The sequence below is a fragment of the Gavialis gangeticus genome, unplaced genomic scaffold (genome assembly GCF_001723915.1).
Source record: "Gavialis gangeticus isolate Ggan-Ray unplaced genomic scaffold, GavGan_comp1, whole genome shotgun sequence".
Classification (NCBI taxonomy): Eukaryota; Metazoa; Chordata; order Crocodylia; family Gavialidae; genus Gavialis; species Gavialis gangeticus.
In genome coordinates this window covers 39,857,336-39,883,631 of record NW_017729008.1, presented here as the reverse complement: position 1 = coordinate 39,883,631, position 26,296 = coordinate 39,857,336, and the positions used below count along the sequence as shown (strand labels likewise).

The 26,296-nt window shown below is 49.7% G+C and overlaps 1 protein-coding gene across 1 annotated transcript in view; it reads left to right on the top strand.

The window, feature by feature from the left end:
- Nucleotides 1-26,296, top strand: part of PLXNA4 (plexin A4) — a 660,133-nt gene that overhangs the window by 8,396 nt on the left and 625,441 nt on the right. Inside the window, exon 2 of the mRNA XM_019509620.1 lies at nucleotides 15,922-16,104. Within this exon, the coding sequence (XP_019365165.1) occupies nucleotides 15,922-16,104 (183 nt within the window). The remainder of the gene's footprint in view (nucleotides 1-15,921; nucleotides 16,105-26,296) is intronic.

Sequence of the window (26,296 nt, the reverse complement as noted above, 5' to 3'; positions counted from 1 at the left end):
TGACCCCAGCCAGTTCCTTCAGGACTCTAGGGTGAAGATCATCTGGGCCGGCTGACTTAAAAACGTCCAGCCCCTCCAGAAGCTCCCTAACTAAATCCTCACTCACTTTTATTTCAGCTCTTCCAGGAACCTTTTGTGTGTGCCCAGCATGTCATTTTTCCTCTCTGTGCTTTGCTTACACGGCGGTGCCACCAACATCCCCTCCCTCCTCTGGACTGTACTATACAAGAGTATGGTCTTCTAACGGGATGACTGGTGTGTGCATCACCACCCTCTGTTAGCATGCATCATAACCCCTGCTGCAAATTAAGGAATAGGGGCATACATGGAAGTGAGTTGTACCCCTGCTGTTGCCCTGAATGTCCAAGTTCAGCACAGCTGTGACCAAGCTGGTGGCTTTGAATTTTATCCATATCACTGTTCATCTCTTCTTCTGTGGGCTGCCAGCTTGGATTGACCTTCACCTGTAGGGAAAATTACCTGCATTAATTGTGATAACCTCATGCAGAGAGGTACGGCTTGTCCTTCAAACCCCAAGCAGGTTAGCAAAAAGAAAAGTACCGTCTTTTCTTGCATATCATGTCTCCCCAAATAAGACACACACACCTTGTTTTTAGAAGGCAGAATGGGAAAAGTCTTTTTTCCCCTCTAGAGTCATGGCCAATTGTGAGACGTAGACTAAGTCCTCCTGGAAACAGCGTGTCCAGGGAGTGTGACTTCCCAGGAGACAGTTTGGGTGAGGCAGCAGGAACTTCCTGGTGTGGCAAAAGAGCAACATGGCTCGGCCCTGACCCCTGCAAGGGCAATAGCAGGACTGTTAGTTTTTACTGTAGATCATTCTTTATATAAAGTTCCTGTAAAAAACCATGTTCAGCAGCTCACTTGCCCTGAGCGAGCTCGACTGAGCCTTCAGACACAAGCTATCGTGTACAGATTGACAGATTCACAGAAGTTTAGGGCTGGAAGAGACCTCATGGGATTGTCAGGCCCAGCCCCCCTGCTCTGGGCAGGAAAGACCACTGGGGGCAGTAGCTACAATCAGGAGCTGATGCAAATTCCTTAATGTCTGAGACGGTTAATGCTATATTCCTCTCCCACCACCCCCATGACTTGCTGGGCCAGAGAGAAGTGGGAGCCATTTTGGCAGCAGTAGAGCAAAGTGTCTCCATGCTTCTATTCCTCCATGCTTCAAAGTCAGTGAAGAAATATTAGCTTCCCTGGTTAAGGTATGCACCCCAGTTTTGGAGGGCTGATTTTTTGGGGGAAAGGTGCATATGGTATATGAGTAAATATGGTATTGTTGTCCCCGTTTTACTGAAGAGGGGACTGAGGCACAGGAAAATGACCTTTCCAGGGTCACATAGTAGGGCTGTAGCAGAGTTGGGGGTATCACTGGGGTCTTCCGAATCTTAGGTAAGTGTCCAACCCATTGAATAGCCAACTGGTGTGAGGAGCGGATACCAGTCTAACTTCCTTGTCTGACAGTCAGGTGTCCTGTCTGGCTCTTTCTGACTGCAAAACAGCATCTCTTATAACAAGGGAGAGGGACAGCGGTGGTGGGAAGAACAGCATCTCAAGAGGCTGGGAGAAATTGCTGCAGCTCCAGTTTCTGTGGCCTCCGTCCGTAGCTTTTCCCCATCAGGTGAGGGCTGGAGGTGAACTAATGCTTGATTAGTGCATAGGGAAAAGCCATTTCCTATGGAAACTGCAGTGAAGCTGCTGCTATAATAAAGAAATGGGGCTGTCCCTGCACTGGGCAGTGGCATTCCTGTACCCATAGGATGTACCAGACTTACCCAGAAAGGCTGCACAGACTCATGTCCTCTGCCTCGGTGCCAGGCTCTAGCCTCTTCGTGCAGCTCACTGGGTCCTCGCTTTCATGCTGGTGGGAGCTGCACCCTTGGGTTGTGAACTGCATGTGCAGACTGCTGAGCAGTGAGTCCATGGCGTAGCCAATCAGCTCCATTGCAGCTGCTCATGTCCCTGTTCACAAGGGGGGCTGTTTGGGGTAGATTTCCCCAGCTGGGGCTGTAACCTGCACTTGTTGTTGGGCAGTTTGTTTCCCCCCCAGGAGCCAGGCCGTGCACACATGTTGGCATCTGCTGATCCTGGAAGTCCCTCTTTCAACTCAAGCTGCAGAGGCTTATGTTTTCAGATGCAAAGGTCTCTGGGTTAATGCCTGCTTATACGAGACCTGGGGCCTGGTGACAGAGTAATCTAGACTCTGCCATGATCTCACCATTGGGGAACATTCCCCTTGTACCTTTTTTAAATTCTACTTTTGTTTCATGTCATTACTCCACATTTTACCCCCTTCAATCATCCTAAACCTCCATGGACCGTCCTCAGCAAAAAACCAGCGAGCGCCACACTGGAACATTTCTATTTCCGCCTTCAGATCTGGGAGACCTGTCATTTGGAACAACTGCGGAGAGCTGAATGGGGGAGTTCATAAAAAAAACACTGCATGCTTAAGGACTCCCTCCCCAGCCAACTTTTAGTCGTGCTCTCAGAGCTCCTCCCTTCAACCTACAGGCAAGGCAAGGCAGGAATCAACGATGTATGCACCATGGAAGGCATAGAGCTAACAGGCTCCAAACTAAGTTCATTGGAGATAGCAAGAGAAAGCAACCCGTCTTTTTTATACCATGAGAGTGATGGGTGCTGAAATGCATTGTGGGGATGCAGTCTGTCAGAAGCATTTGCTTAGCCTTGCAAACGAGGCTGGAGGTGGTACCAGTTTCACCTCGATGCTGGGTGCTAGCTGGAGCAGACTGGCAGCTTAGTCACAGGAGTAGTGGGATGGGACTCTGGCTACCTGGTTTCTACTCTGAATTTGGCCCTTGACCTACTCTATGAGCTTGGACCCCTTCCCTGCTCCTCGGTTTCACTGTCTGGAAAAGAGGAGTAAATGGCCCTTTGTTTTGCAAAGCACATGAGATTTATGGCTGGATGATGCTAGGTAGGAGTTGGAGGCCATTACCCTGGTGTTGCAGAAGGAGAGCCAGTCTGGAGTGGCTCCGTTCTGCTTCCAGTCCTGATGGTCTTGAGCAAGTTGCTGCCCTTCTCTGGATGTACAGAGTAAGGCCAGAGGTACTTGCCTCCCCTTTCCTGTGTAGGTTAATTAGTTAATGCACTCAGAGGCAGGCACAGAAGTTATGAAGCAGACAAGGACTGTTTGGCGGGGAGTTATGTGAGCATTGGGTCTGGGGTGCTGTGAGCTTGGGCAAAGCCTTTGCCACGCTTAGGCAGCCCTCTGAAAAGGACCCAGTGTTTTATTAATCCCATAACTGTTGTATTAACACTGTAAGTGCTCGGCTCAGTCGGAGAGGGGCTCTGCCATTGTAGCTGTGTCTGCATTGCTGGGGAAGGACATGCTTACAGGAGGGGTTTCTCCATTGGCATCCTTGCATGCCACCTCCTCACAGGGCATTAGCAAAGCCGGTGAAAGCCACCTTCTGTCAGCAGGGCTGCGTCTGCACTGGGGAGCTGGCTGGCATTGCTGGCTTGGCGAAGGGGTGCAATCTCTTCACAACCACAGCGGACACAGCTATGCCAGCCAGATCCTGCGGTGTGGACCTGGCTTGAGTCTTGCTCAGGTTTCTGGTCACAGGAGGCCACCTCAGCCACTGCGGGGTGGCACTGGCAATGCTAACCTGACATCCAGTCCTTTGCATGGGCACTCCCCTACTCTTTTACTTGATTCCTGCCTTCTTCTGGAAAAAGTGGGGAAACATGGTACTTCCCAAACCTCTGCAACACGCTGCAAGAACCAGGGGTGAAAACTGCTGTATACAGCCCTGATGTGGAAAAGCACTTAAGCACCTACTTAATTGGAAGCACATGCCTAAGCATTTTGCTGAATTGGGGCCAAGTTGCACAGAAAGGTTGTTGCCTCAGGTGTTTCAGTACAATCCTGGGCACAAAGCACCCCTCGGTACACAGACCGCGTCGAGTTTGGCTCGGCCACCCGGCACGTTCCTGCTTCCCACCCAGTATCCCCCAAATCCCTGTGTTACTTTTAAAGAAAAGAAGCCAGTCAAGCTCCAGACCCTGTTCCTTTTTGAGTGTAGTTATTAACCACCCAAATATAGATGTCTGCTGTCCCCTTAAATGGGCCCTTGCCAAAAATCTGCCACCTCCTCTCCTGGCTTCTTGCTGACCCCATGCACAAAACCATCATTGAGGGGAGAGCAGGCAAAGGCTTCTTGCTGTAACTGTTTTGTCTGCGATATTTTAGGCCTCCACTTGGCTCCCTCCCCATCTCCTCGTACTCCAGAGACCACGTCGGCTCTGTGCCACGCTGGGGGGGGACTGGGTTGGAGTGGGGTGGTGGCAGCGCCTCAGGCAGGAGGGCAGAACGGAGGGTGGCTTTGCTGAGCTCATCTTGGTAGCTGGAGCCAACACGATGTGCCGTGCGGAAGCTGAGCCCCGCTGCCTCGGCTGCCGGGAACCCAGGCTGTCTTGTGTGCGGCCACGCAGCCCTGTCACACGCGGCCGAGCCGTCTGTCTTTTCGGCGGGCTCCGTACGCTCTCCCTGCACTCATTTACATGCCTGGTAATCAACCGCTTCCCAAGCCTGACCTCACGTTGCTTCCCCGTGATATTGCCTTGCGAGATTGAGGCTGGGGTGGGGGGTGGAGGGAATAGTTATGTAAGAGCGTTATTATTGTTGTTATTATTATTATTTTTTTTTTAAAAAGGCAAGCTGAATCCAATAGCCTGAGAAGAGCCAGGAGCAAAGCAACTCGGGCTACGCACAGCAGCTGGGTGCTATTTAAAGCCCGGCCGGTCTTGGGGTAGAAGCGCGTTGGAGTTTGCATAACCGTGGCCCGGTGGAGGAAAGAGGTCACGATGCTTTTTGACTTCAGTCTCTCCCTTCAGGCCAAATCCTGCCCTCACTTGCACCCTCTGCCACTCACCTGGCTTAAATGGAGTCGTGCAGGAGGAAAGCCAGGGTAGGATTGGAGTCTAAACATTTAAAGCAGCAGCTTACGTGTCCACGGGCTGGCAGCTGCCTGATAAAAGCATCTGCCTTTGTCGCGTTGGGGTGCACCTGTGGCGTTGCCACGTATGGCCTAGTACACAGGACGCTTTCCTCAAATCGCACAAACTCCATCCTCATTATTATCATGACAGCAGCACAGGTGGAGGTCCCCCAGGGAAAGAAAAGGCTATGATCCGTGTCTTGCAGCTGAACAGAGGTGGAGGGGATGTGGAGAGAGACAAGCTTGGGTCACAGCGCCGGGATAGCTGCATTAGCATGGCAGTGTGCCCAGGCTGATTTGTCTGGCACAGCTATCCTGCCTTTGGCTCTAGAGTCAGCTCAGGTATTGCAGGGCTGCACTGTGCCCTGTAGATGTACACAAGCAATATGCCCCAAATCATGATGGACCTGGGAATTGAAACCAGGTGTCCTGAGCTCCAATTAGCCACAACCCCAGCGCTGCTTCTTTAATGGCATAGGATGAGAGAGCAGCCTTGCAGCTTTTGCTGAAGAACAAGACTCTGTCCGTGCCTGACTTTGCACAGCAGCAGATCTGTCTCCAGGTCCCTTCCCCAAGAACGCGCTAGATACTAATCCTGCCACCTCCAGGAGTTTCCCTTCACCTCCGGTGGCAGAGGTCTCACGCTGGGATTACTGTTGGGAAAACACTGGGGTTCTTGCTCATGCTCTCTGTCGTGCACGTGCATATCATTGATCTAATAGTGCCACTCGGCAATCACAGATTTGTTATGGGGTCTCCAGCTCCATCAGCTGTTTATGTGTGGGAACCATTACTTGTTTCAGCCTAGTGATTTCTTTCCTCTGGTGTTGTAGATACTATGGAGACAGTACACCGGATGCCTCGTAAACACAGGAGGGGCTAGCTACTCCAAACACGTGTATAGACGTGTGTGTGCATATCCTAAAATCAATGGCTTTTATGCAAAAGACTGAGAGATCTGTTTTCTCAGTAACGTGGGGAAGTTGGCATAACAGATGGACCATTTGGGTGACATTAGATCAGGAGGAACAATGTAATGTTTTCCCTGTTTCAATGTCAGGACCATGTCGCTGTCAGTATTCCAAAATATAATAGGATTTGTTCGGCTGATTTATCCTGTAAACAAGTGATATTATCCAGGTGTACTCTTGGGTACAGAGGGACGTGGCCAGCGAGAGAGGGGAGCATGGTGAGATCAGGAGGGAGTACTAAATGCATTCTTGTTAATAAGGGAATGACCCATTACTTACCGATGGACTGGGGAGGCTGGCCGAAAACCTGAGCCAAGAGACACGTGAATGTAATTGCTGGGGCACTGCTGCTGAAAGCAGTCCACTGCAGCTTTCCCCATACAGTCCTGCTCCCAGATGCAGGCCGAGTTTGGGCTTAACGGCTCTAGTGAAATTATACTTCACTGGCAAGAGTGCCCTGAATTCCTCAAATGCTGATAGGGAGTAAATGGGAGTTTTTATTTTCATGGTATTAGTTGGTTTCATTGTCACTTGTGTTTTGTTTTGTTTTTTTGGTGAAAACCAGGGTTTTTTAAATTCATCCTCGGTTTGATGGCAGCATTGGATAGAATTCAGTTCTCCCTCTCCTTTAGCCCACTTGAGCTAAAGGAGAATCTCCATTCCTTGTTAGCCATACAGGGCCTTTGACATGCAGCCAAATTGCTGTATTTCTCCCCATAAAAGAGCAATCGCACATACATGTAGCTTCACTGCAGCACTTAGTTTACTCTACCAGCACTGTTGCGAGGTTTAATTAATGCCTTTAAGCAGCTCTGGGATCACTGGGTGAAGGTGTTTTCTGAATGCAAAGCAGCATTGTTGTTTAATTTATATAGCACTGTTGGCGTGCGTGGCACTTTGCAGCCCAAATGATAATTGTGCCTGTGTAACAAAATAATAATTATAGTCATTGTAATTCAGCAGCAAATCTCTCGTGGTTCTGGCATTGGGACGCATCTGGGCTCTGTTGTGCTGGGTGCTGGGAGCCACCAACTGTTGCCATTTCCCAGGTGTCATTTACTGGGAGATGCAGTACACAGCAGCTTCCAGGAAATGCTCAGCATCTTGCCAGGTTTTAGCCCCTCGCCTACTAGCATGTGCAGGGAAGCAATCAAAGCCAGAATGGGTTGTTTTAGGTGCCTCTTTTCTGCTGCATCAAGATCAGGGCCACATATCTTTAAGTGTTTAATGAAATAAAATATACTCTATCCTGAAGAGTCTTGAAGTGCATTAGGTAATTACGGTGGGCACGAGGAGGTGAGAGGATTACTGTTGGCTGATAAACTTCTTGGAGTTTGTACAGCACCTGGCACAAAGGGGTCAGCATTAACAAGAGTTTCTAGGTCCTACCATAATACCAATATTAAATCATAGGGTTTTTTTCTGTTCTTGGTCTAATGCCTCTCTCATCATTGTCCTGAGCGCCTAACCGGAAAATGTACTGAATTACACCGAGATCTTTCTGTGCACTCTGGAAACGCAGCCACCTCCAGGGTAAAACTCAGCAGCTTTCCATAAAAAGTGTCCTTCCTCTTCAGAAAGAGAGACATCCTTTAGTAAATGACTTTCTTCTCTGTAATGGAACTGTAGCCCAGCATTTTCCATTGTAGCAGCAATGAAAGCAGTAGAGTGCCATCGTCTCCTCTGTGCGTGATACAGAGCTTTGCTGCTGGAGTACACTCTTACAGAAGAGCTGTTGCAGCTGGCTTGATCAATGCTTCACTTTTAAAAATATCCCCAAATGCTTATTTACCCCAAGAGCCATAGTGGCTTCAAAGGGGCGAGTATCTCATGTCAATAATCTTCTGCGGTGTGAAAGGTTTGGAGTTAATTGTGGAGCTCAGGGGAAGTGCTGGGGCTCAGGGCTCTGGAGACCGGAGTCTTCTGTATATCCTCCCCGGCCTCATCCATATCTTCCCCCTACCCTAAGCCAGCAGCTTGGCTCTGGCGGGGCCCCAGGGGAGTCCCCCATCCTTCCACATTCAGGAGTTGGTGTTTATCCAGTCCATCTGGCCGCCTTGTCTGTGGGCACAGCCTGTGACTACAAAGGGACTGCAGGCCTAAGTCTTAGTGGCCACCTCATAACCCGAGTTGCATGGGGGGTTGGAAAGCTTGATGAGTTAATACCTGAGATTTGGAGAGGCCTGGTTGTTTTGCACAGTGCAAACTGCATGTGTACAAGGCAGGCCTGGCTGGAGACAGCTTTGGCCTCAGAACTTGTCTCCTCCATGCGTACAGTGATGGTGCGTAGGTGTTATGATGTGGATCCTTGTCCACTGAGAACTTCCTGGAGCCTCCAACTCAACCTTGTATCCTCTCTCAAGGCTTTGACAATTCAGCTTCTCTGTTTTCCCAGGGCTGGGCCTAATTAACTGGCATGGCTGGGAATGAGGTGACTGAATCTCAGGAATGATGCTCAGAGGCAGAGGAGGCATCTGGAGAATGTGGCAGTTGGATCCCATCTCAGGATGGTCCTCAGTGTGGTTAATGACTTTCAGCAGCATCCAGAGGTGCCTTTTTTTTTGTATTTGGGGTGGGGGGCAGGGGATGACCGTGTCCCCCTCTGCAGCGAACAGTGCCCCTTGGCTGCAATGAATTGCTTGTGAAGGCCATTCAGAGATGTCAGCTGATGAGGAACCAACCTGCTTGCTTCTGTATGTTGGTTTTAGGGGTTGAAACACCAGTGCCCTATGTGACCGGTCCCAGGCTGTCCACGAAGGAGCAAATATTTAGAAGGAAGAGCTCCTAAATGATCCAGAAGATGAGCATGGTTCATCTAGCCCATTCATCACTGATCTTTCAGAAAATTAGGGTAGGTTAATGCACAACTCTGAAAGGAGGTGACTTTAACAGCAAACATCATTTGCAACAAGTCATCAGAGGAGCTCTGTTTAGCACGAGGCCTGAAGACTAGAGAAACCTGTCAGTCTCCATGAGAAATGCAGCCTTTTCTTCAGGAAATTGCAAATTTTACAACGTGAGGTACATGGTATAGACTCCCATAAAGCTGTGTGCCGGGAGAACAGCAGTCACATAAATGCAAGCATAAAAAATGCCTTTGCCATGTAATGATGCTACAGCGCTCCGGAAACTTGACACCGGCCCTTGAGCTGACGCTTAAACTCCAGACCTAGAAACCAAATGCTTGTCCAAGTCCTAGTCAATTCAAGTAACTTTCCCCCCGTTCTTGAATTACGTTTGAGTGAAAACCTCTTAGCATAGTGGGTGCAATTTCCTGGTAATTGGTAAAGTTACCATAACTGCACTGTCATTTGTACACAGTGACATGTAATTGCATGTTAACTGCTGCTGTGGTTGCACGAGTGAAATGCAGTGTGCAATTAGGATGTAATTCCAAGTGCTGGCCCCAGTCCGACTTCCATTATATCACGGAGCTCCCCGGGGCTGACGCGCTGCGTGCCGTTCAGTTGCACGTTAACTGCCAAGGAGAACGTTTGCTTGGTGGCTTGTGTTTTCTTTGGTAGGTTGCCCTGGATTTCTAGCCTCTGGCCTCGAATCCTGGATGCCGAAGATTTACCAGCCCCTACAGCCTGTCTCTCTGAACCCAGGGGCAGAATTTGTTCATGCTTTGGTCCACTCTGGAGTTTCAACACCCCACCAGAGAGACCTCCTCTGCTTTTGGCTAGGAGGCTGCGCCCTGTGGGGAGATGTCAGGATGGGGTAATGGCAGGGGCTGTCTCTGTCTCCTTGCAAGGACTCAAATGCTGCCCGCCAATGAGTCCTTTATTCCTGTTGGCTATTTGGGTTGGCTCTGCTGGAAGCCTGAGCGGCATATATATGCGTTTCCTCATGCAGCGGTCTGTCTGTAGCCAAGCCTGTGATTACAAGTGTGAGTAGCCAAGTACCTGCCACCTTAAAAAGAGAGCCTGTTAGGTATTAGCTATAAATCAAAGGCAGGACCTGGCCACTGGGGATAGCTTGATCCCTAGCGAGTCCTGGGGATTGCTTTGGAGACTGTCGAGATCTCTGGAAAACCTCCCCGGTGCTGCTCTGCACTTTGATGAGGGAGGAAGGTGCTGCCAAAGCGAAAGTGAGGAGGAACTGGGGATGGCTAATCCTTTATCTAGGATTTACCCCAAATGTGGATTAAGCTGTGTTCTGTAGCTGGGGCTGTTTGGAGACAAATAGCTAAAGCAGATGTTTAAAGGAGAACTGAAGTTTATTATAGCCACTCTGCAGGCTGGCCCCCTGGTCTCTGGCACTCAGGCCCCTGCAGCTATGCCAAGCTGCTCTCTCCTGCCTGCAGAAGTGAATGAGGTCATGGGAAGAGGCGTGTTGGAGCCATAATCCCTCTGCTGAGTTACGGCTTCTTGGGAGCCCTGGAAATCCCCGGCGGGGGCAAAGAAAAAGGCCCAGGATGCAGCAGCGACAAAGCAGCCTTTCCAGGAGGGCTTCGAGGAGTTAATTATTTATTTAATGGGCTAAACTGAGATAACTCGGTGTTCCTGCCAGGTGCCTGCACCATATCGAGCCATTCTTCACCCATCCTTCTTACTTCACCAGCGGATGTAATGCTTGGCCATGGTGGCACATGGGTTATAGTGTCACAGAGAAGCAGGGCTGAAAGGGACCTTCAGAGGTCATCTGGACCAACCTGCTGCCTGAGGGAGGATTATCCCTATCCAAACCATCCTATTCAAATCCATTTTCTAACCTTGTAGCCAAACTACACAATCAACCCTGACGCAACAGAAAACATAACACCCTAACCTGCCACACGGAAAGCAGGGGGACCACAGTGGCCAATGTCTTGCTCCTATGGTAAAGATTGTGAATGTGTACAGAGGAAGGCAAAACCCCCCACAGTCCACACCAATCTGGGGTAAAATTTCTTCCTGACCCCAAATGTGGTGATCGGTTTCACTCTGAAAGGAGGGACAAGACCCTGTAGCCAGGAACCTCCGGGTTGAAGTCCCAGCCCAAACTCAAGCCATGAAGCCCAGGGGCACTGGCACAGCCCTGTCACAATCCCCAGCCTTGGCTGCAACCAACATGCAATGCCTTTGAGGACAGCTTAAAACCCCTCCCAACACATGTAGCAGTAGCTGGGGGTATTTCTGGGGGTATCCCAGCCTCATGTGGGTAGGCCAAGAGGGCAGATTAGCACATTTTAGGCCACCGAATGCTGCAAACCAGAGGGAGGGGGGGTAGGGGATGGATCAGTCTGGACAGGCCCTGCGTACCTGCTCTGTCTTGTGGTATCCGTTCTCTGCACCCATGGGTGACAGGACACGGGGCTAGGTGGCCCCATGGGCTGACCCAGGGCACGGGTACTTATATCCTTATGAAACCTAAGCCCTCTGCTGATCGCCTCGCAGGAAGGGGACCATCCAAGCAGAGGCAGGGTGGCTTCCCCCAAGTGTCCTGCCAACACCCCTCAGTCTGAAGCCAGGGAGGCAGCTGGGACAGCTTCAAGGCTAAGTTGGTCTCAGAAACTGCCAGGTACTTCCCATGGAAATGTCAGATCTGTTGAAGGTGGAGCGAGCGAGGATCTAGATTGCTTCCAAGCCCCTCTGTCACTTTGGCAAGCTTTACTTTTCTCCCATGTTTCAAGCAGGGGTTTCTCATAGGGAGAGGAGAAGTGAGGTATGTCAGAGGCAGGCACGGAGCCCCCTTCTCTCGGTCTCTCAGCCCGCATCTCCCTCATCACTCAGATCATCTTCCCATCCTCACAGCCTCTTCAGCGTAATGTGGTTTTAAACTAATGAGAACAAAAACTGAAAAGCCTTGATCCTGGTCCTGGAGCTGCCTCTCAAGTGGCCTAACTGATCCAGCAGCCATGTGAGAGCATCTGGCATCCCCACTGCATGAATGCAGTAGCCTCCACTTCTCTTCTGCAAAGGGGTTCGTACCAAGAGCTTAAGCAAGAAGACCCCCGAACCTTCAACCTGGCAGCTCTGTATGGTCTGTAGGCGTGTCTGAAATGGAAAATAAACTTGCACTTGGACTTGTAACCCCTCCATCACAAATCTAAGCCTGCATTAATGTTCTTCCTGACTAAAGGACTTGGCTTTCCCTTACTCGGGCATTTGCTGTGAATGCGACAGCTGCAAAAGGGCCAGGTGATGCTAAATGGAAGGCTTCCTACTGCCATTTCTGCAGTTGATCTCCAAGACAGGATCACATGAGATGAAAATAATTTCCAGTTGGAGTGGCCCTCGCTGCCCTCAACCCGGTTCCTAGAGGAGACAGCTGCCTGCATTGTTGTCTTGTTGGCACTTGCAGCACAGAAAGAGACTGAATAGCTTACGGGGGGGAAAATGTGATCTTGCTGTGGTTTTGAAGGCTAGGGAATATTGTGGGGCACCTCGGCCCCTGAGCTTCGTCTGTCCGGGGATAGCAGGAACTTCGCTGTCCGGGAGAAGGTGTGAGCATCTCTGCTGAAATCCCTTTTGCTGCCTTTTACATCTCCTTGCAGAAAACCACAAATTCACCCTGATGCCGGTGCAAAGCCAGACCTGGCTTCAACCAGAAGGAAATAAGCCGCAGCGGTCAGATTGTTAGGTCTGGGCCCTTTCCAGGATGTCAAGCCGCAAGTTTGAGTAGGAATCGTGAGATAAGATTCGAGGACCTGCGTCATTCAGGAAGTCAAACCGTGTGATATTATTAAGCCTTCCTGGCCTTACAGCTGATCAGCTAGAGAGGTCAGGGTTTACTGTGGGGAGATTAGTGAATGATCTGTATGGATACTTTTGACACAAGGGCAGGATACCCCTGGTAAAGGATGCCCAATGTTCACCTCAAGTGCTCAGCTACTGTCACGTCTGATAGTTTGGGTAGGTGTCATGTATTGGGTCCTATGTTCCCATGAATGCACCCCTCTTTTATTTTTTTGTAGTGAAATGCACCTTTTTTTTCCCCCTTTGAGGCCACAAGAAGAGAAAGGAGGGGTTTCTCCCCGTACCAGAAAGGTAGCACATATTTTTTTGCCTTAGATCTGAAATCAGTTTTTCTCAATGTCTATCTGATGATTACATCAGGCTAGATGCATGCTTGGTTTTGTTAAATATGTGGGACACCAATTGCAATGACTCAGATGTTCCCTGAGGTTTCTGGTCAAACTGGGCCAGCCTTTGCGTGACTTCTGGTGCAGTTCTGAATCATGGGATATAACGATGGCCAGACTACACCCCATCTAACTGACTGCCCTATCTCTGACAATAATCAGCACCAAATGTTTCCGAAGCCATGTCAGGAAGCTGTATAGCAGGTAGCTGTTAAATAACCAACCCAGGTTTTTCTTTTTTCTTCTTGACTTCAGGCGGGAAGCGGCCCTGAAACACAAGTGGGACTGTGTATATTTGGACGATCAATCCAGCCTTTGTTCATATCCTACTATTTGTTGCAATGCTGTTCTGCCTCATTTTATTCTGCAGGTTAATTGCCAAGTGTAGTGATGTGACCCCTTGGATCAGTTGAGTGTTGTGAGTTTTGCCATGTATATCCAACCTGAAATGTCCACCAGTGGGTGCTTGGGGTCTGGAGCTTTGGCCTGTAATTGTTTTCTTACTGCTTTAGTGTTGAAGGTATAGCTCAGATGCTAACAATTCCCGCAGGCCAGAGCTTCCCAGTGCCTCCTTCTCTCGTGAATCTTAGATGCTTGTAACTTTTGCCCACATTAATTTGCAGGTGAGAACAAAGCCGATCAACTTGAGGCATATATTGCTTGTGAGCTTAAGCGAGGAGCAGTTTGTAAGCTACTTACGTAGGCGAGAGAATGGGAGTCCAAGCGACTATTGTGGTTGTGGCCATAGGTGACTGCTCTAAGAGTAGAAGTGAAATGATGCAGACGGTGCCAAATGAAGCAGATCAGCTGTGCTGCAACACATGGGGGTCGTCTTGTTAAGCAGGGAAAGCCAGGCAGGTACTCCCAGGGCTTGAGGGACCCTATTTTATGCGGGAAGTTTCAGGGTGTGCAGAACTGGCCCCACAAGCTCCTAGAGCACGTTCCCAGGGGGACAGATTGACCTCGGAAGACATGGTCCTTGCCTTGTGACTTCCACAACAAGTCAGGGCAGCTCTTTTCCTTTTATAGCAAAATATCTTCTTCTTTTGATATCAGCATATCTCCCTTAATGCAAAAATTTCATAGACATTAGGGCTGGAAGGGACCTTGCAACATCATTGGGTCCAGCCCCCCTGCCCCAGGGGCAGGAAGTCATCTGGGGTCAGATCACCCCAGCAAGATAAGCATCTTTCTTTTTGTAGCAAAATGTACAGGCAAACTATATGGGCATGCATGCTTTTGAAATAGGGTCGGGTATATAGAGAAGGCTGCAGGGTTCTGGGCTGCCTTGCTCTCTTTCCGTAAAATAAACTGATGTCCTCTGCTAATCAGCAGCACAATTTGACACCACCTTTGTGTGGCAACAGTTTGTGGTGCGACAAGGAGTATGGACTTTTGTGTGGCAGCAGTTTGCGGTCCAACAAGGAGTATGGACGCCTGTTTGCTTGTGCTTTGCGCTGCTGTGACAAATTTTATGGTGGCACAAAGGTGGCAAAAGTTGCCCTACAAAAATGATATAATCTAACTTTGCACTTAATTACATCTTGTAAGTCTTGGCCCTGTAAAATACTTCAGCATCTGCCTAACTTTAAGCATCTAATGGACCTACTGAAGTCAGCCCCTGCCTTAGCAAATGTGAGCTGTAGCCAGGACTTCATGCTTCTTGCTATGTAGTATCTGGCAACCAATTTCAGACTTCACGGTGGCAGCCCTGACAGAGCTCTAAAAGCCTCCATTGCCCCTATTGGCACTGAAGGAAAGGACCTCTCTCATGGGAGGGGATCTACACAGTCCCTGTCCACTGCTCTACCTACTGAGCCATGCTGCCTAGAGGTAGGGTAGGATGCTGTCTGCTGCTGTAGCATACGCTTGGATAGCGTGCTCCACTGAAGCTGCATGGCACACTATCCAAGAAACCTGGGCAATAGCTATACCAAAATCCTGCACAGTGGATGCTGTTCTCTGATGGCTGCCCATTCTGGGCCCTTGCAGACAGAGCTCCACCACCAAAGACCTCTTTGTTGGCAGTCCAAACGAGTTCAAGTGGAGGACTGGGAACGTGGTGACCCAGTAGATCTTAGCATGTATGTTCAGTTAATCAAGCTGTTGGGACTTTTCATATGTCCCCCCACAAACAGGAGGCCCTTGCACAGGTCACAGCAGTCATGAGTTTTCCCTCCAGAGGACTCAAGGGGAATGAAACCCTTAGTGCCAGCTCCTACTCTTCCTATTTGCATGATCCTATTCCAACCTGGTCGAGCCCCTGAGAAACTGGTGACTGCAGCAAATGGGTGCACCCTCTTGCTTGCTGCTTTCTGTGATTCAAGCATGAAGGCCGAGTTGATGGCGTGGGTACAGAAACAAGTGATTGTCAAGGGCTTGAGAAAGGCAGATCAGATGCCTGATCAGTGGAATAGGATCTGGCCTCTAATGACTTCATCCTCACAATCCTCCGTGGGGTAGCTAAGCATTCGTAATCTCCTCCTGAGAAAACCAAGAGTCGGGGAGCGTCAATGGCTTGACCAAGATTTCTGGCAGAGGGGGAGTAGAGGCCAGGAGCCCCTTTTTTGGGATTCGTGGGCACACACCGGGGATGGGTGAGCTGACATTTGTGGTGATGGGGGTCTTATTAGCTCTGAAATGACATAAAGATAGGAAAAGGCTGGCCCACTGGATGAGGTGCTGTGTTTCGGAAGGACCTAGGTCCTGCCCCTGGTTCTGGATGTTGGGCAACTCAATTCACCTCTTCGTGCCTCCGTTTCCTTTCTTTCTGTCAGTCTGTCTCGCCATGAAATATCTCCTCCTACGGTTTTGTACGGTGCCCGGCACAGCCGTGGTCTGTAGCAGTGTCTATGTTCAGTGACCCCGCGCTCACGCTCTCTCCTCCTGTTTGCAGCTGTTAACAATCGACGACAATTTCTGCGGCCTGGATATGAACGCTCCGCTGGGAGTATCGGAGATGGTGCGGGGCCTTCCTATCTTCACCGAGGACAGGGACAGGATGACGTCGGTGATCGCGTACGTCTACAAGAACCACTCGCTGGCTTTCGTGGGCACCAAGAATGGCAAATTGAAAAAGGTAGGCTCGGCCCATCCTGGCCTTCTCCCTGACTTGGTGTTGCTAGTCCCTCTGGAGGCCAGCTGTCTTGAGATGAGTAGGAATGTGGTTTTCTAGCTCGGGTGCACGGTTTTTCATCAGTTCAATTGTTTTGCTGGTGGTGAGACTGCAACAAAGGGTGTAGGCAGATGCATGCCAGTGAAAAGACCTTCTCTTTAGGCAGAGTCTGTCAGAAGATGGACAAGTTTGAAAGCAAAGCCTGGATCTCACTACCTCTGTTCTTGTGCAATGGCGCAATGTTGATCCGAGTGCAATTTTTTCAAGTTCAGACTCTGTCTGGTTGAGAGGTTGATCGTCAGATAGCAGAGTGCTTTGGGGGACAAAGAATTTACTGGAGTTGTGGGGGTTGTTAAGAAACACAGCTCGTGTTTTGGAGATGTTCCTTCATCGGAGCAGAGCGACTAGATATGCCTTTGCCACAAGCTGCCTGTGGATTTTGTGGTTGCTCTATCTAGGTCAGGTTGGGCGTTCATGCTAAAATAGAAAGAAGAGCTGTGCTTGAATGGTAAAAGGCATTGTGTTTACTGGGTAACCATGGCCAACTTAATATAAATAAATATCCTTTCTGGAATATCTTGGTTCACAAAGTTACTCTGGCCCTGCCACGTGAGCTGTGCATGCCTCTGGCTTAGCTGTAGCTTTATATTACAACAGCTGCTGTAATTTGTCACTTGGGGCAATTAGCTTTGGCTTCAAAAGGCAAAAACTGAGATTGAGGGACCTTTACCTGTAGCTTTGGCAGGCATTTTGTTCTTCAGCTACCAAGTCCTGGTACACGTGATCTTGCAAGGGTAAAGATGGGCACCGTGCCCTCTCCAGAGCATTGCATAACATTGTTGGTGTTTGCCTGCACACTTGGCCCGAGGGATGTTCCTGCTGTGAAACAGCGTGTGTTGCAGGTGGGACTGTTGCTGCTCCAGACTATAATGAAGATACTCCTGGGGATGATGCTCCCTAAGAGGCCAGGCAGGATGTGGGCTGAGCGGTCCTCAGGGGGGAGCCTCAGAAGCTCAGTGCTGGGGTTGGAGATTTGGGCTGTAGCTTGTGCTGCTTTCTTTTCAGTTCCCTTTGCAAAGAAAAACAGCCTGCAAGAAGGGAGAGTGTGTGTTTGCAGGGGGGTGTTGTGACCACCTATGACTTACCTTCCCTAGGTTGTACTTTCTATCCTCATTGATGTCATCGTGGACGGTCTAGTTTCCTGGCTGTGCATGGAGTCCATCAGGAAACCAAAGAGACTCAAATCACAATTTTTTTCTGAAACATAAGGCACGCATCCCTCCCCGTTGTGAGACCTTCATAGGCATCTTGCAAAGTAAATGAAGGCACAAGCCCATTTCTTTTGTCCTTTGTAGGTTTGTGATGGGCTCTAGAAATTGATCCCTTTTTACTGGAGAAAACAGAAAACAGGGACATCCAGGTTGGGAAGGCTTTGGTTTTAACTGTGTGTAGTGGTGACCAGAGACGTCCTTACAGGGTAAAGAATGAGTAGCTGCACTGCCGATGGTAACCTTGGAGAACTGTGGTTTTATTCATGGTTGCTAAATCTGAACAATGTTCTGCCTACAGTAGCTAATGGGGAGTAGATGTGTGAGAGCAATGCTGGGATTGCCAGACTGAGTGGGCTTTGAGAGACAGCTTTCCTCATGCTGCCGTTGTCTAGGGTTGTGCTCTTTGCTTGGTTTTGGCTTGGCTAATATCAGGCTTTCTGAAATGGGTCCAGCAATCCCTGAAGAATACCTCTCATCTCACGTTCCCCATTGCTGGGAAAACTGTCGGTGCTACTGCTTGCATCCCTTTCCATCCTGCACCTGGGGACCCCTCTGAGCTTTGAACACCAGCCTCCTTCCCTCCTCATCTGGGAAAGTGGTGCATCACCCTGCGTCTCTGGCATGGATGGCAGAGCCCACTCTCCAGCCCGCTCGGCCCACCTGCTCCTGATCACATGCTGCTAATCCTGAAACATGGTGGAGGAGTTTATCCACGGGTGCCCATGCAGCCACTCTTCACATTTCAGTCTCCACAGTGCTGGAGACCTACTCTGGATCATCTTCACTACCATATTTCTAGGACTGGCTCTTGTGAGCAGGAGCAGACACGAGTGCTGGGGAGCTAGTGTAGACACGATGTTCCCCTGCGTTGCAAGGCCTCAGCCCTGCTATTAGACTTTCCTGAGAGCTTCAGTTTTTTGCCTGGTTTCTGGCAGTTTTTGGGACCTTTTTAGGTTTCTCACATTCAACTGGAGTTCTGGATCAGGAAGTGAGGAGGAGGAGAGGCTAAAAGGGATATTTCCATTGATGCTGTAACTGCTCGCCCATCTTGCTGGTATAATGTTAGATTATTATGTTGGTTAAGAAAATACCTCCTATGGGTCTGGAACAGTTTGTTGCGAGAGATTATACTCAATCATGTCACCATGGCCAGGGGTTTGATATTGTCTGGTTCCTGCTGGGTCCTAGCAATTGTGTTCTCACACGTACTAAGGCAACTTAACAAGGTGACTTAAGCCATGTTGGAGCAGCACGTGTACACATGCAGCTCCTTGACATGCTGGCAGCGATCTTGTTGACTTATTTGACTTAACTAATGTGACTCAAGATAATACATCTTGAAGGTGCATTGTCTTGCTCTGCATTTAATTCGACTCTGCTCCACATACGTGTGTATGCTCTGACAGTTAAGTCAACTTAAAAAGTTAAGTTGGCTTAACTCTCAGAAAGTTAGTACATGTGTATGCACCCGATGGTAGTTCATTACTATTTCCCCTGCAACAGGCTGGTTGCTCTCTGCCAGTGCACTTCTGGGTCAGCCCTGACGGTTGTTGCAGATTTTTCCATACATTTGCTTGTCTTGAAGGCATGAACTTTATGTATTTGTTGATACTAAAGGGTTTCCTGCTAGGTATAAGCAGAAACTATTTGGGTAGACTTCTTTCTCTGCAGCCTAGACTTTATTGATGAGTGTGCATGCATGTTTTTTTATATGAAAGACACAGAACATATATCATGTTCTTGATGCACACCATTCGTGAGAGCCCTGCAAAGTACCCACAGCCATAAAGCAATATCAGTTGGTTGATACACAAATGTTATACATGTCAAAGGAATTTATCCAATGACACATGCAATAGAAGTAAAATATTGTGCTTTACAAGAACGTATCATTAAAATGAAAGCTAGTAGCATATCGGGAGTCTGGCCATGTAACCAAGACAACAGAGAAGAAAGAAAAGGGAAAACTAAGATAAAGGATGCTGGGGTGGGAGGTAGGGAAGAGAGTGAGGCAAAATCAAAGATGATATAAATGAAAGATGCAAAATGCAAAGTGACCTGTAGGAAAACAAGAGGGCAAAGCCCTTTACTGCCAAAGCCCCTAGCTCTGCTTGCTGGATCCAGCGGCTCTGCTGGCCATGTGAGATGAGAGAAAAAGAATAGTGCAGGACTAGGAGGCCCAGGTTCGATGCTTGCATTGCCACAGGCTTCTTGTGTGACCTTGGGCATGCCACAGCATCTCCCTGGGCCTCACTTCTCCATCTGCAGAATGGAGATAATACTCCCCTTGCCCAGAGGAGCATCGGGAGTATTAACACGCCAGTCATTGCAAGCGGCAGTCAGACACACAGCCACGGGAGTCATAATAATAAGTATTTAAACTAGGCAGCTCATGCATTCTTGGATGGGATACGAGCCCTGAGTCCTGACCGCCTGTGGTCATTAAAGTTTTTGTGGTGCTTTTCAGAAGAAATATTTCACTTCTGGGGCTGCGGTGGGATCCCAAGGTCTATAATTGCTTCCTGCTGTTGCTGTTGGCTGGGGTGCTGTGCTGCTGTTCTTGCCTTGAGCTGTTTAGCATTGCTGCGTGCCATTGTTTCATCGCCACGTTGCACTCCAGAGGTGGCTGCGTTGCAATGGCCAGCACTGAGACTCCTCTATACAGGACATACTGTGTCAAGAGCTGCGGGCGGAAAATTCCCAGGCAGAATTATTATTGGTCTCCTTTCTAGTTCTCAAAGCATATTGCTTTCTTGAGGGTTTATTTGGGTTGTACTCATTTTGGTTACTTCCAGGCTCTCTTTTTTCCCTGCTCTGTATATAGCAAACCCTGGACGTATTGGAAAGTAATGTAGTTAATACTACTGTTTGTGCCTTTTGCAAACCAGTTACCTAAGTAAGCCAAAGTTTCCTCTAGACTATCTAGATCTCTGCTTTATCTTGTTTTACCTCTCTCGTCTCTGCTCACAGCATGGATTAAACGCTCAGCTCTTCTCCAGAGTGGCGGTAGAGGGCTAATGGACTACTGCGGTATAGCTGATGCTGTCTCGCAGGGGATCTCAGCTACTGTGTTTTCAGACTCCTTTTCTTACCATGCGTGACTATCTGATTTATCATCATTATCTGCCAGTGGGTAGTGGTCAGAACTGTTCTCCACATCCTATTTAAGCATGCCTTAGTTATGCAGCTGGGAGGCATGGCTGTTCACAATTTTGGGGGCAGAAACATCTTTTGTGGCTGACAAACAGTTTAGTTGAAACCAGACTTTTTTGGTGAGAGAATGTCAATTCTGCTGAAAGTTTCTGCGCACCCCCCAGGATTTTTAACCAAAAGATATGCTTCGGAATTGGCTTGAAAATATTGTTTTGTTCCAGGTTTTTAAACCGTGAAAAAGGGAAACAGTGGTAAGGTAATAACCCCCAAATGTTTGTCAGCTTGGAAACAAATGTTCCTGTTTAGAACTGGCTTAAAGCGTCCCGTGGGAAGCAAGGCCTTTTCGAGTAAAAGTATTTCAGAGGAAGATTTTGTGTGTGAGTACGTGTGTGTTGTGTGTTTTCTATCAAAACTTCTTGCAGGAAGAATCAGCCTAAATACCGACCTGTTACCTCTTATGTCCTGTGTCTATCGCTTTTGATATCAAACGCCGTCAGCTGGAGACGGCCCTGGGGATTGTCAGAGTCTGCAGTAAAAGTCTGGCTCATGTTGAGAGGTGAGGGTTTAGGTTCGGATCTGAGAGCTCTGAAATCTATGCTCAGCATTTGTTTTTGTCCCAAGTATGGGCAATGTGTGGACATCAGTGGCTTTTTAAAAAATCTGTCACTGTCTTATCCTGAAGTGCTGCAAGAAAGATTTTGCCTGTGTCCCAAGGATAATTGGGGAAGTAGGATCCTAAAAGTCGAGGGTCCCGTCCAGGACAAAAGCCACCAAGCCTATTTAGAGCCAGACATTTCTTCCCAATCCTCCAGAGGGGCTGAATGCACAGTTCTGGGTTTGTCCCAGCCGCATGCTGTGGCTAACTAAGTTGAAGAGTAAGCACCTGCCTCCCACCCATCATCAGATGGGAGCACCACAACTACTGGTGCCACACACTTCACCCACAGGGCTGATATCTGGGTGCCACAATGGAGCAGCAGGCCATTTTTTTAAGAGGCGGGGAAAGGAGTTGTTGCTAGCTTGTGACCCAAGGGGGTGGCATTACCAGGATCTTCAGCAGAGTCATGGCTTCTCCATTTGGGAAGTGCTGGAGGACAGACAGGGAAGAAGCAGCTGAAATGGCACAGGGGTGTCTAGATTAGTGGCAACCCAGAGCTGTTCCCAAAGCTCTGTCTTGCAAGGGGAGGAACTGGAAGATGCTGCAGGATTGCAGAGTCCAAAGCTCCCAACCCCGCCTTGCATGTGCAGCCCTTGTAGGGGTCAGCGGGGGACTCAAGTCTTCTTAAGAAGAGTGTGAGGACTTTACAACACTGCAAGACTGCAGTGTCCAAGTGTCACCACCTTGTGGCTGTGGTATCCCAAGAGAAGGACATGAGCAGGGGCTCTATAGGACAGGCTCTGTTGATTCATCCCCACTGGGAACCATTTCTAATAATAAAACCACAGACAAGTATGTCTGGATGGGGCCTTCAGAGGTCACCTAGTCTAACCACCCACCAGCGGCAGGACCATCCCTCTCCCTGTTTCTTCCCAACCCTCATCAAGGCCGGGATGTAATTGGGCACCGTGCCTTAGTCAGGGGAATAATAGATTTATTTATGCACAAACAATTTACCAGGATAAATAAGCATTGGAGAGGGGGAAAACACAGCTGAGGAGAGAGTGGTGGTGGTGGCTGTGTGTGGGTTGGTGTAATTGGGTCACACGGCTGCAGAGTACAAAAGCAGCGCATGGCAAGAGGAGAGAGAGCTGTTTGTTCCTTTCCACCTCAGTGCGGTTCCTACCCAGGTGGCCGGAGCTGATAAAAGAGCCCCTGGTTTTTCATGTGGGTGTCTGGTAAGTGCAAGGGCACACGCTGAGCCCTCGCTGTTCTCCAGGGGATCGGGTTTGGGAACACGCAGGGGACGAGGAGTCCTGCCTGGTTCTGATATTCCCTGGAGGTTATTTCGCGGTAGACAACTAACTCCCCACGAGGTGAGATGAAGGCGGGGAGAATAAACTTCCTTCTCCACCTCCTGCTTGGAAGGAGTCTGGCTTGTGAAAGTGAGGAGGGTGTTTGTGAATGGACTTGACTGCACTGGAGATAAGGAAGAGGAGTTTTCTGCTGGCAGGTTGGCTTCGCCCATCCCTCCAGAACCACGTGAAGCCTTAGCCGTTTGCTCGGTGGTCGTGGGGCTGGGAGCTGCTGTTTTCTTCACCTGTGTGGGATACTTACAGGGACCAGAGTTCTCTGTTTTTCCTCCAAACAGGTAGAGTGCTATACTTAAGAGAACCCTGCCAATATGTTTCACTCTTGCCTCTGGCAGGACCATGTCTGAACACTTGTAGTTCAGTTGTGTGGGACATACCTGTCAGGCCTAGGGACAGAAATTACACACAAACCGGTTTAAGTCATCAGAAACTGGTTTAAACTTGTAACAGAACAGAAGCTCAGTGCGCATAACTTAGTTTCAAGATGGCTGAAACTGGTGTAAGATAAACCTGGTTGAATGTAGGATCAGACTTAACTGATGTGGGTCAAACCAGTTTATGAAACTTCTGTCCCAGGCCCCTTCCTCGTTCAAGTTAAATCACAGTCCCCCAGAAACCCAGCATGCTTTGCAGTCCTGGGCTGATTGTGCTGTCTGCTCCAGAGAGCAGGGTTGGCCACACTCTTCTGCTCCCTAGCTGGAGCAGTGAGGCCTAGCTGACAAAGGGAAAACCCTGCTGGGGATGCAGCCCAGTCTATGGGGGGTGGGGGGGTAATGCCCCCCACCCCAGGCAAACACCAGTTGGGGTCTGGGGCTAGGGCGGGGGTTTAAACACCCCTTCCCCCACTCAAACGTACTGCTGGCTGCAACTGTGGACTCCAAATCCCAGAGGCACCTGGAAGCTGGAAGAGAAAGTGATGAGCAATCCTGCAGAGTCCTGTTGCGGTAATTCTGGACTGAAAATCCCAGAGACCTCAGGGGCAGCAGGAAGAGAAAATGAACACATAGCCAGAACCGTGCTCTAGCGCCCCCGGGCTTTTGGCCTGAGCCGCTGCAGGCATGTGGCTGCATTTCCTGGATCAAAGGTAAATGGCTGTTCACTTCTGTTTCAGTTTAATCCAATTAACTTGCAAAGACCGTATCAATTCAACCTTGGGCCTTTTCTCTGTCTGTACTGTCTGGTTCAGCATGCACAGCCCATTCGGGCCACGCTGCTTGTGCTGAATTCCCCAAGAAAGGAGCCCAGCTGGTGCTGATGGCAGCATTTAAATGGAGAGCTACCTACTAAGAAGTGGAGTGAGACTCCTTAGCTTCGTCCATGTAATGGTGTAGTGAGCAATGCATATAACAGCAGGTGGGTGTAGCAGCAGCCTGCGGAGCTGTGATGAGTGCTAATTTGGACTGCAGTTCCTAGCACTCCCCCATACCTGGGGCACAGGGAAAAAGGAAGAGGAAGCATGAGGCTGGAGTAAGGAGGGGAAAGAGGAGCCTGCACATGATACCTGGGCGGCCCTACAGAAGAGTGCACTGCGGAGCCAGAGATCCCACTCCGCGGTGCACTCCTCTTGTGTAGGCTTTGTCTACCCGGGTCTTAGAAACCTCCAAGGATGGAGAGTCCACAACCTCTTGAGGTAGCCTGTTCCAGTGCTTTACTGTGCTCCTAGTGAAAACGTTTTTCCCAATATCTAACTTAAACTTCCCTTGCTGCAACTTGAGACGGTAGCTCCTTGTTCCAATGTTCCTTTATCTCTTAACTGTTTCCTCCCTTGGCCTGTTGGCTTGTGACCCTAACCCCTACGATTTCCTATAGAAAAATGGGAACTTCCCCTTGTTTTTGTGCCAGTTTCTGGGGCTGCGGGGTTGGCACAATAGCAAGCATTAGGTAATGTCAGCATTGTGACTTGACCTCAATTTGACCAAGCGGTGTATGGTGTTCTGGTGCCGTGATGATGATGGCTGCAGTGAAAGGCCCGAGATAGGAGCTCCCCCCCCCATTGCTATCCAGTCCCTTCTGTTTTGGGAGCGGAGGGTGGCCAGCCTTTTAATTCCTGGAAGTGGGGTTGATGAGCAAGGGGCTTCTTCGGTGTCTCATGTATCCTGCAGTGCAGTGACTGGTGAATGGATCCTAGTTAGGTCTTGCGGCTGCAACATGCTACAGCGCTGTCTAGAGTTCCCCATGGTACTGAGCACAGCAGAAAGAGCCGCCTCCGCCTGCTATGGGGGGTTACGTTTCCCAGCAAAACCAATTGATTTTCCCGGCACAGAGCACTTGCGTGCCCCTTTCTCCTCTCCCCCCGGTGCTATGGCGCCCTTCTGCAATCAGGGTGCTGTGATGGAGGATGCTCCCGTGGTGTGACTGTCTCTCGCGGGTGCCGCTGTTTGTCTCCGGCGGTGATTTCGAAGCGTCTCAGCGTGTAGGTGGAGATGAGGTCTCGTGACCATGGAATGAGATTTGCAAATGACTCTCTAATCCCTGCAGATCCAATCTGTACTTCAAAGTGGTGGCGCTGGGCGGCTGCGTCGCCAGGGCTGCACCAGGCATTTGGATTTGAAGTAGAAAACCAGCCTGGGAGACACAGCAGAATCAAAGGGGCTGACAGCACAGAGAGCAGCAGGGGCTGACTTCAGCGTGCCCCTTTGCACTTTTGGGCTGCGTGTGTCAGCCCCTTCAGCCGGAGTCGTCACACGGCTAGTGCCTGGGGGGCAGGCCATGGTACCACCAGGATGCCCTGTGCTGCTTTGGAGCAAGCGGAGTGCCAGGTGGGGCAGGGGCAGCTGGGCATGTGCCGCTTCTGGCTCCTTTGCTGGAAGATGAAAGTGTCGTGCCTACAGCTTGCTGTGAGCCATGTGCTGAAGGCTGCCAGGCTTGTCGTGGCGTTGAATGCCACAGCTCCTTGGGGCAGGTAGGGGCCGTGTGCCATAGCTGGGAGGGCAAGCTCCCACACCTTGCATCACTGTGCAGGGTAGTGGTAATGACAGCCTGGGCTGCATGGGGTCCCTGCAAGAGCGAAGGTGCCACTAGGTCAGTGGTCCCTGCACTGTGCTTTTCCTCCTGCAGTCGTTGCTTGATGAGACATTAAGTAATCAGCTCAGTTCTTCCTCCACCACTCCTGCCGTCCCCTGATGACAGAGTGGGGCTATTTAGCTGTCAAACGCTCCATCTAATGCCCAGATGGACATCCCAGCCAAAAGAGTGGGCTCTTGTCTCTCTTTCTCTCCTCTCCCCCTCCCTGTGCCTGGGATAATGACTTTCCCGTTAGCTCTCTAAGTGCCTTTTGCATCTGCCTTTCATTTGAATGCGTCTCGCCGGCTGACCCTTCTTACGGGAAGTCAGCTTAAGTGCGATTCTCCTAATTAGTTTTGCTTTAATGTAATCTTTTGAAAGAATTTTATCAAAAGAAGGAGCCTTCCGCCCACTCCGTTGTTTCAGAGGCTTGTTCAACGCACTGTCTCTAGCTTGGTTTTTCTCTTCCCCCTTTCTCCAGATAGTCCATCATTTGCATACTTGATTAGGCTTTGTCCCTTCTCAGGGAGCTGGTTGGAATAGGAGCCAGGCCACAATGAGACGCCTTCTTCCCTCTGCCAGCAGGGACTGTGCTGTGCCCCTACCTGGCCCAGGTGCTGCTTCCCCGTGTCCCTGCTGCTCTCTGCCCCGCATGTGTCATCGCTCCTTGACCCTCTAATCATTTTGGTTGCTCTCCAATTTGTCCACAACTGTTCTGTAATGTGGGGCTCAGAACTGGGAACAGTACTCCAAATGTG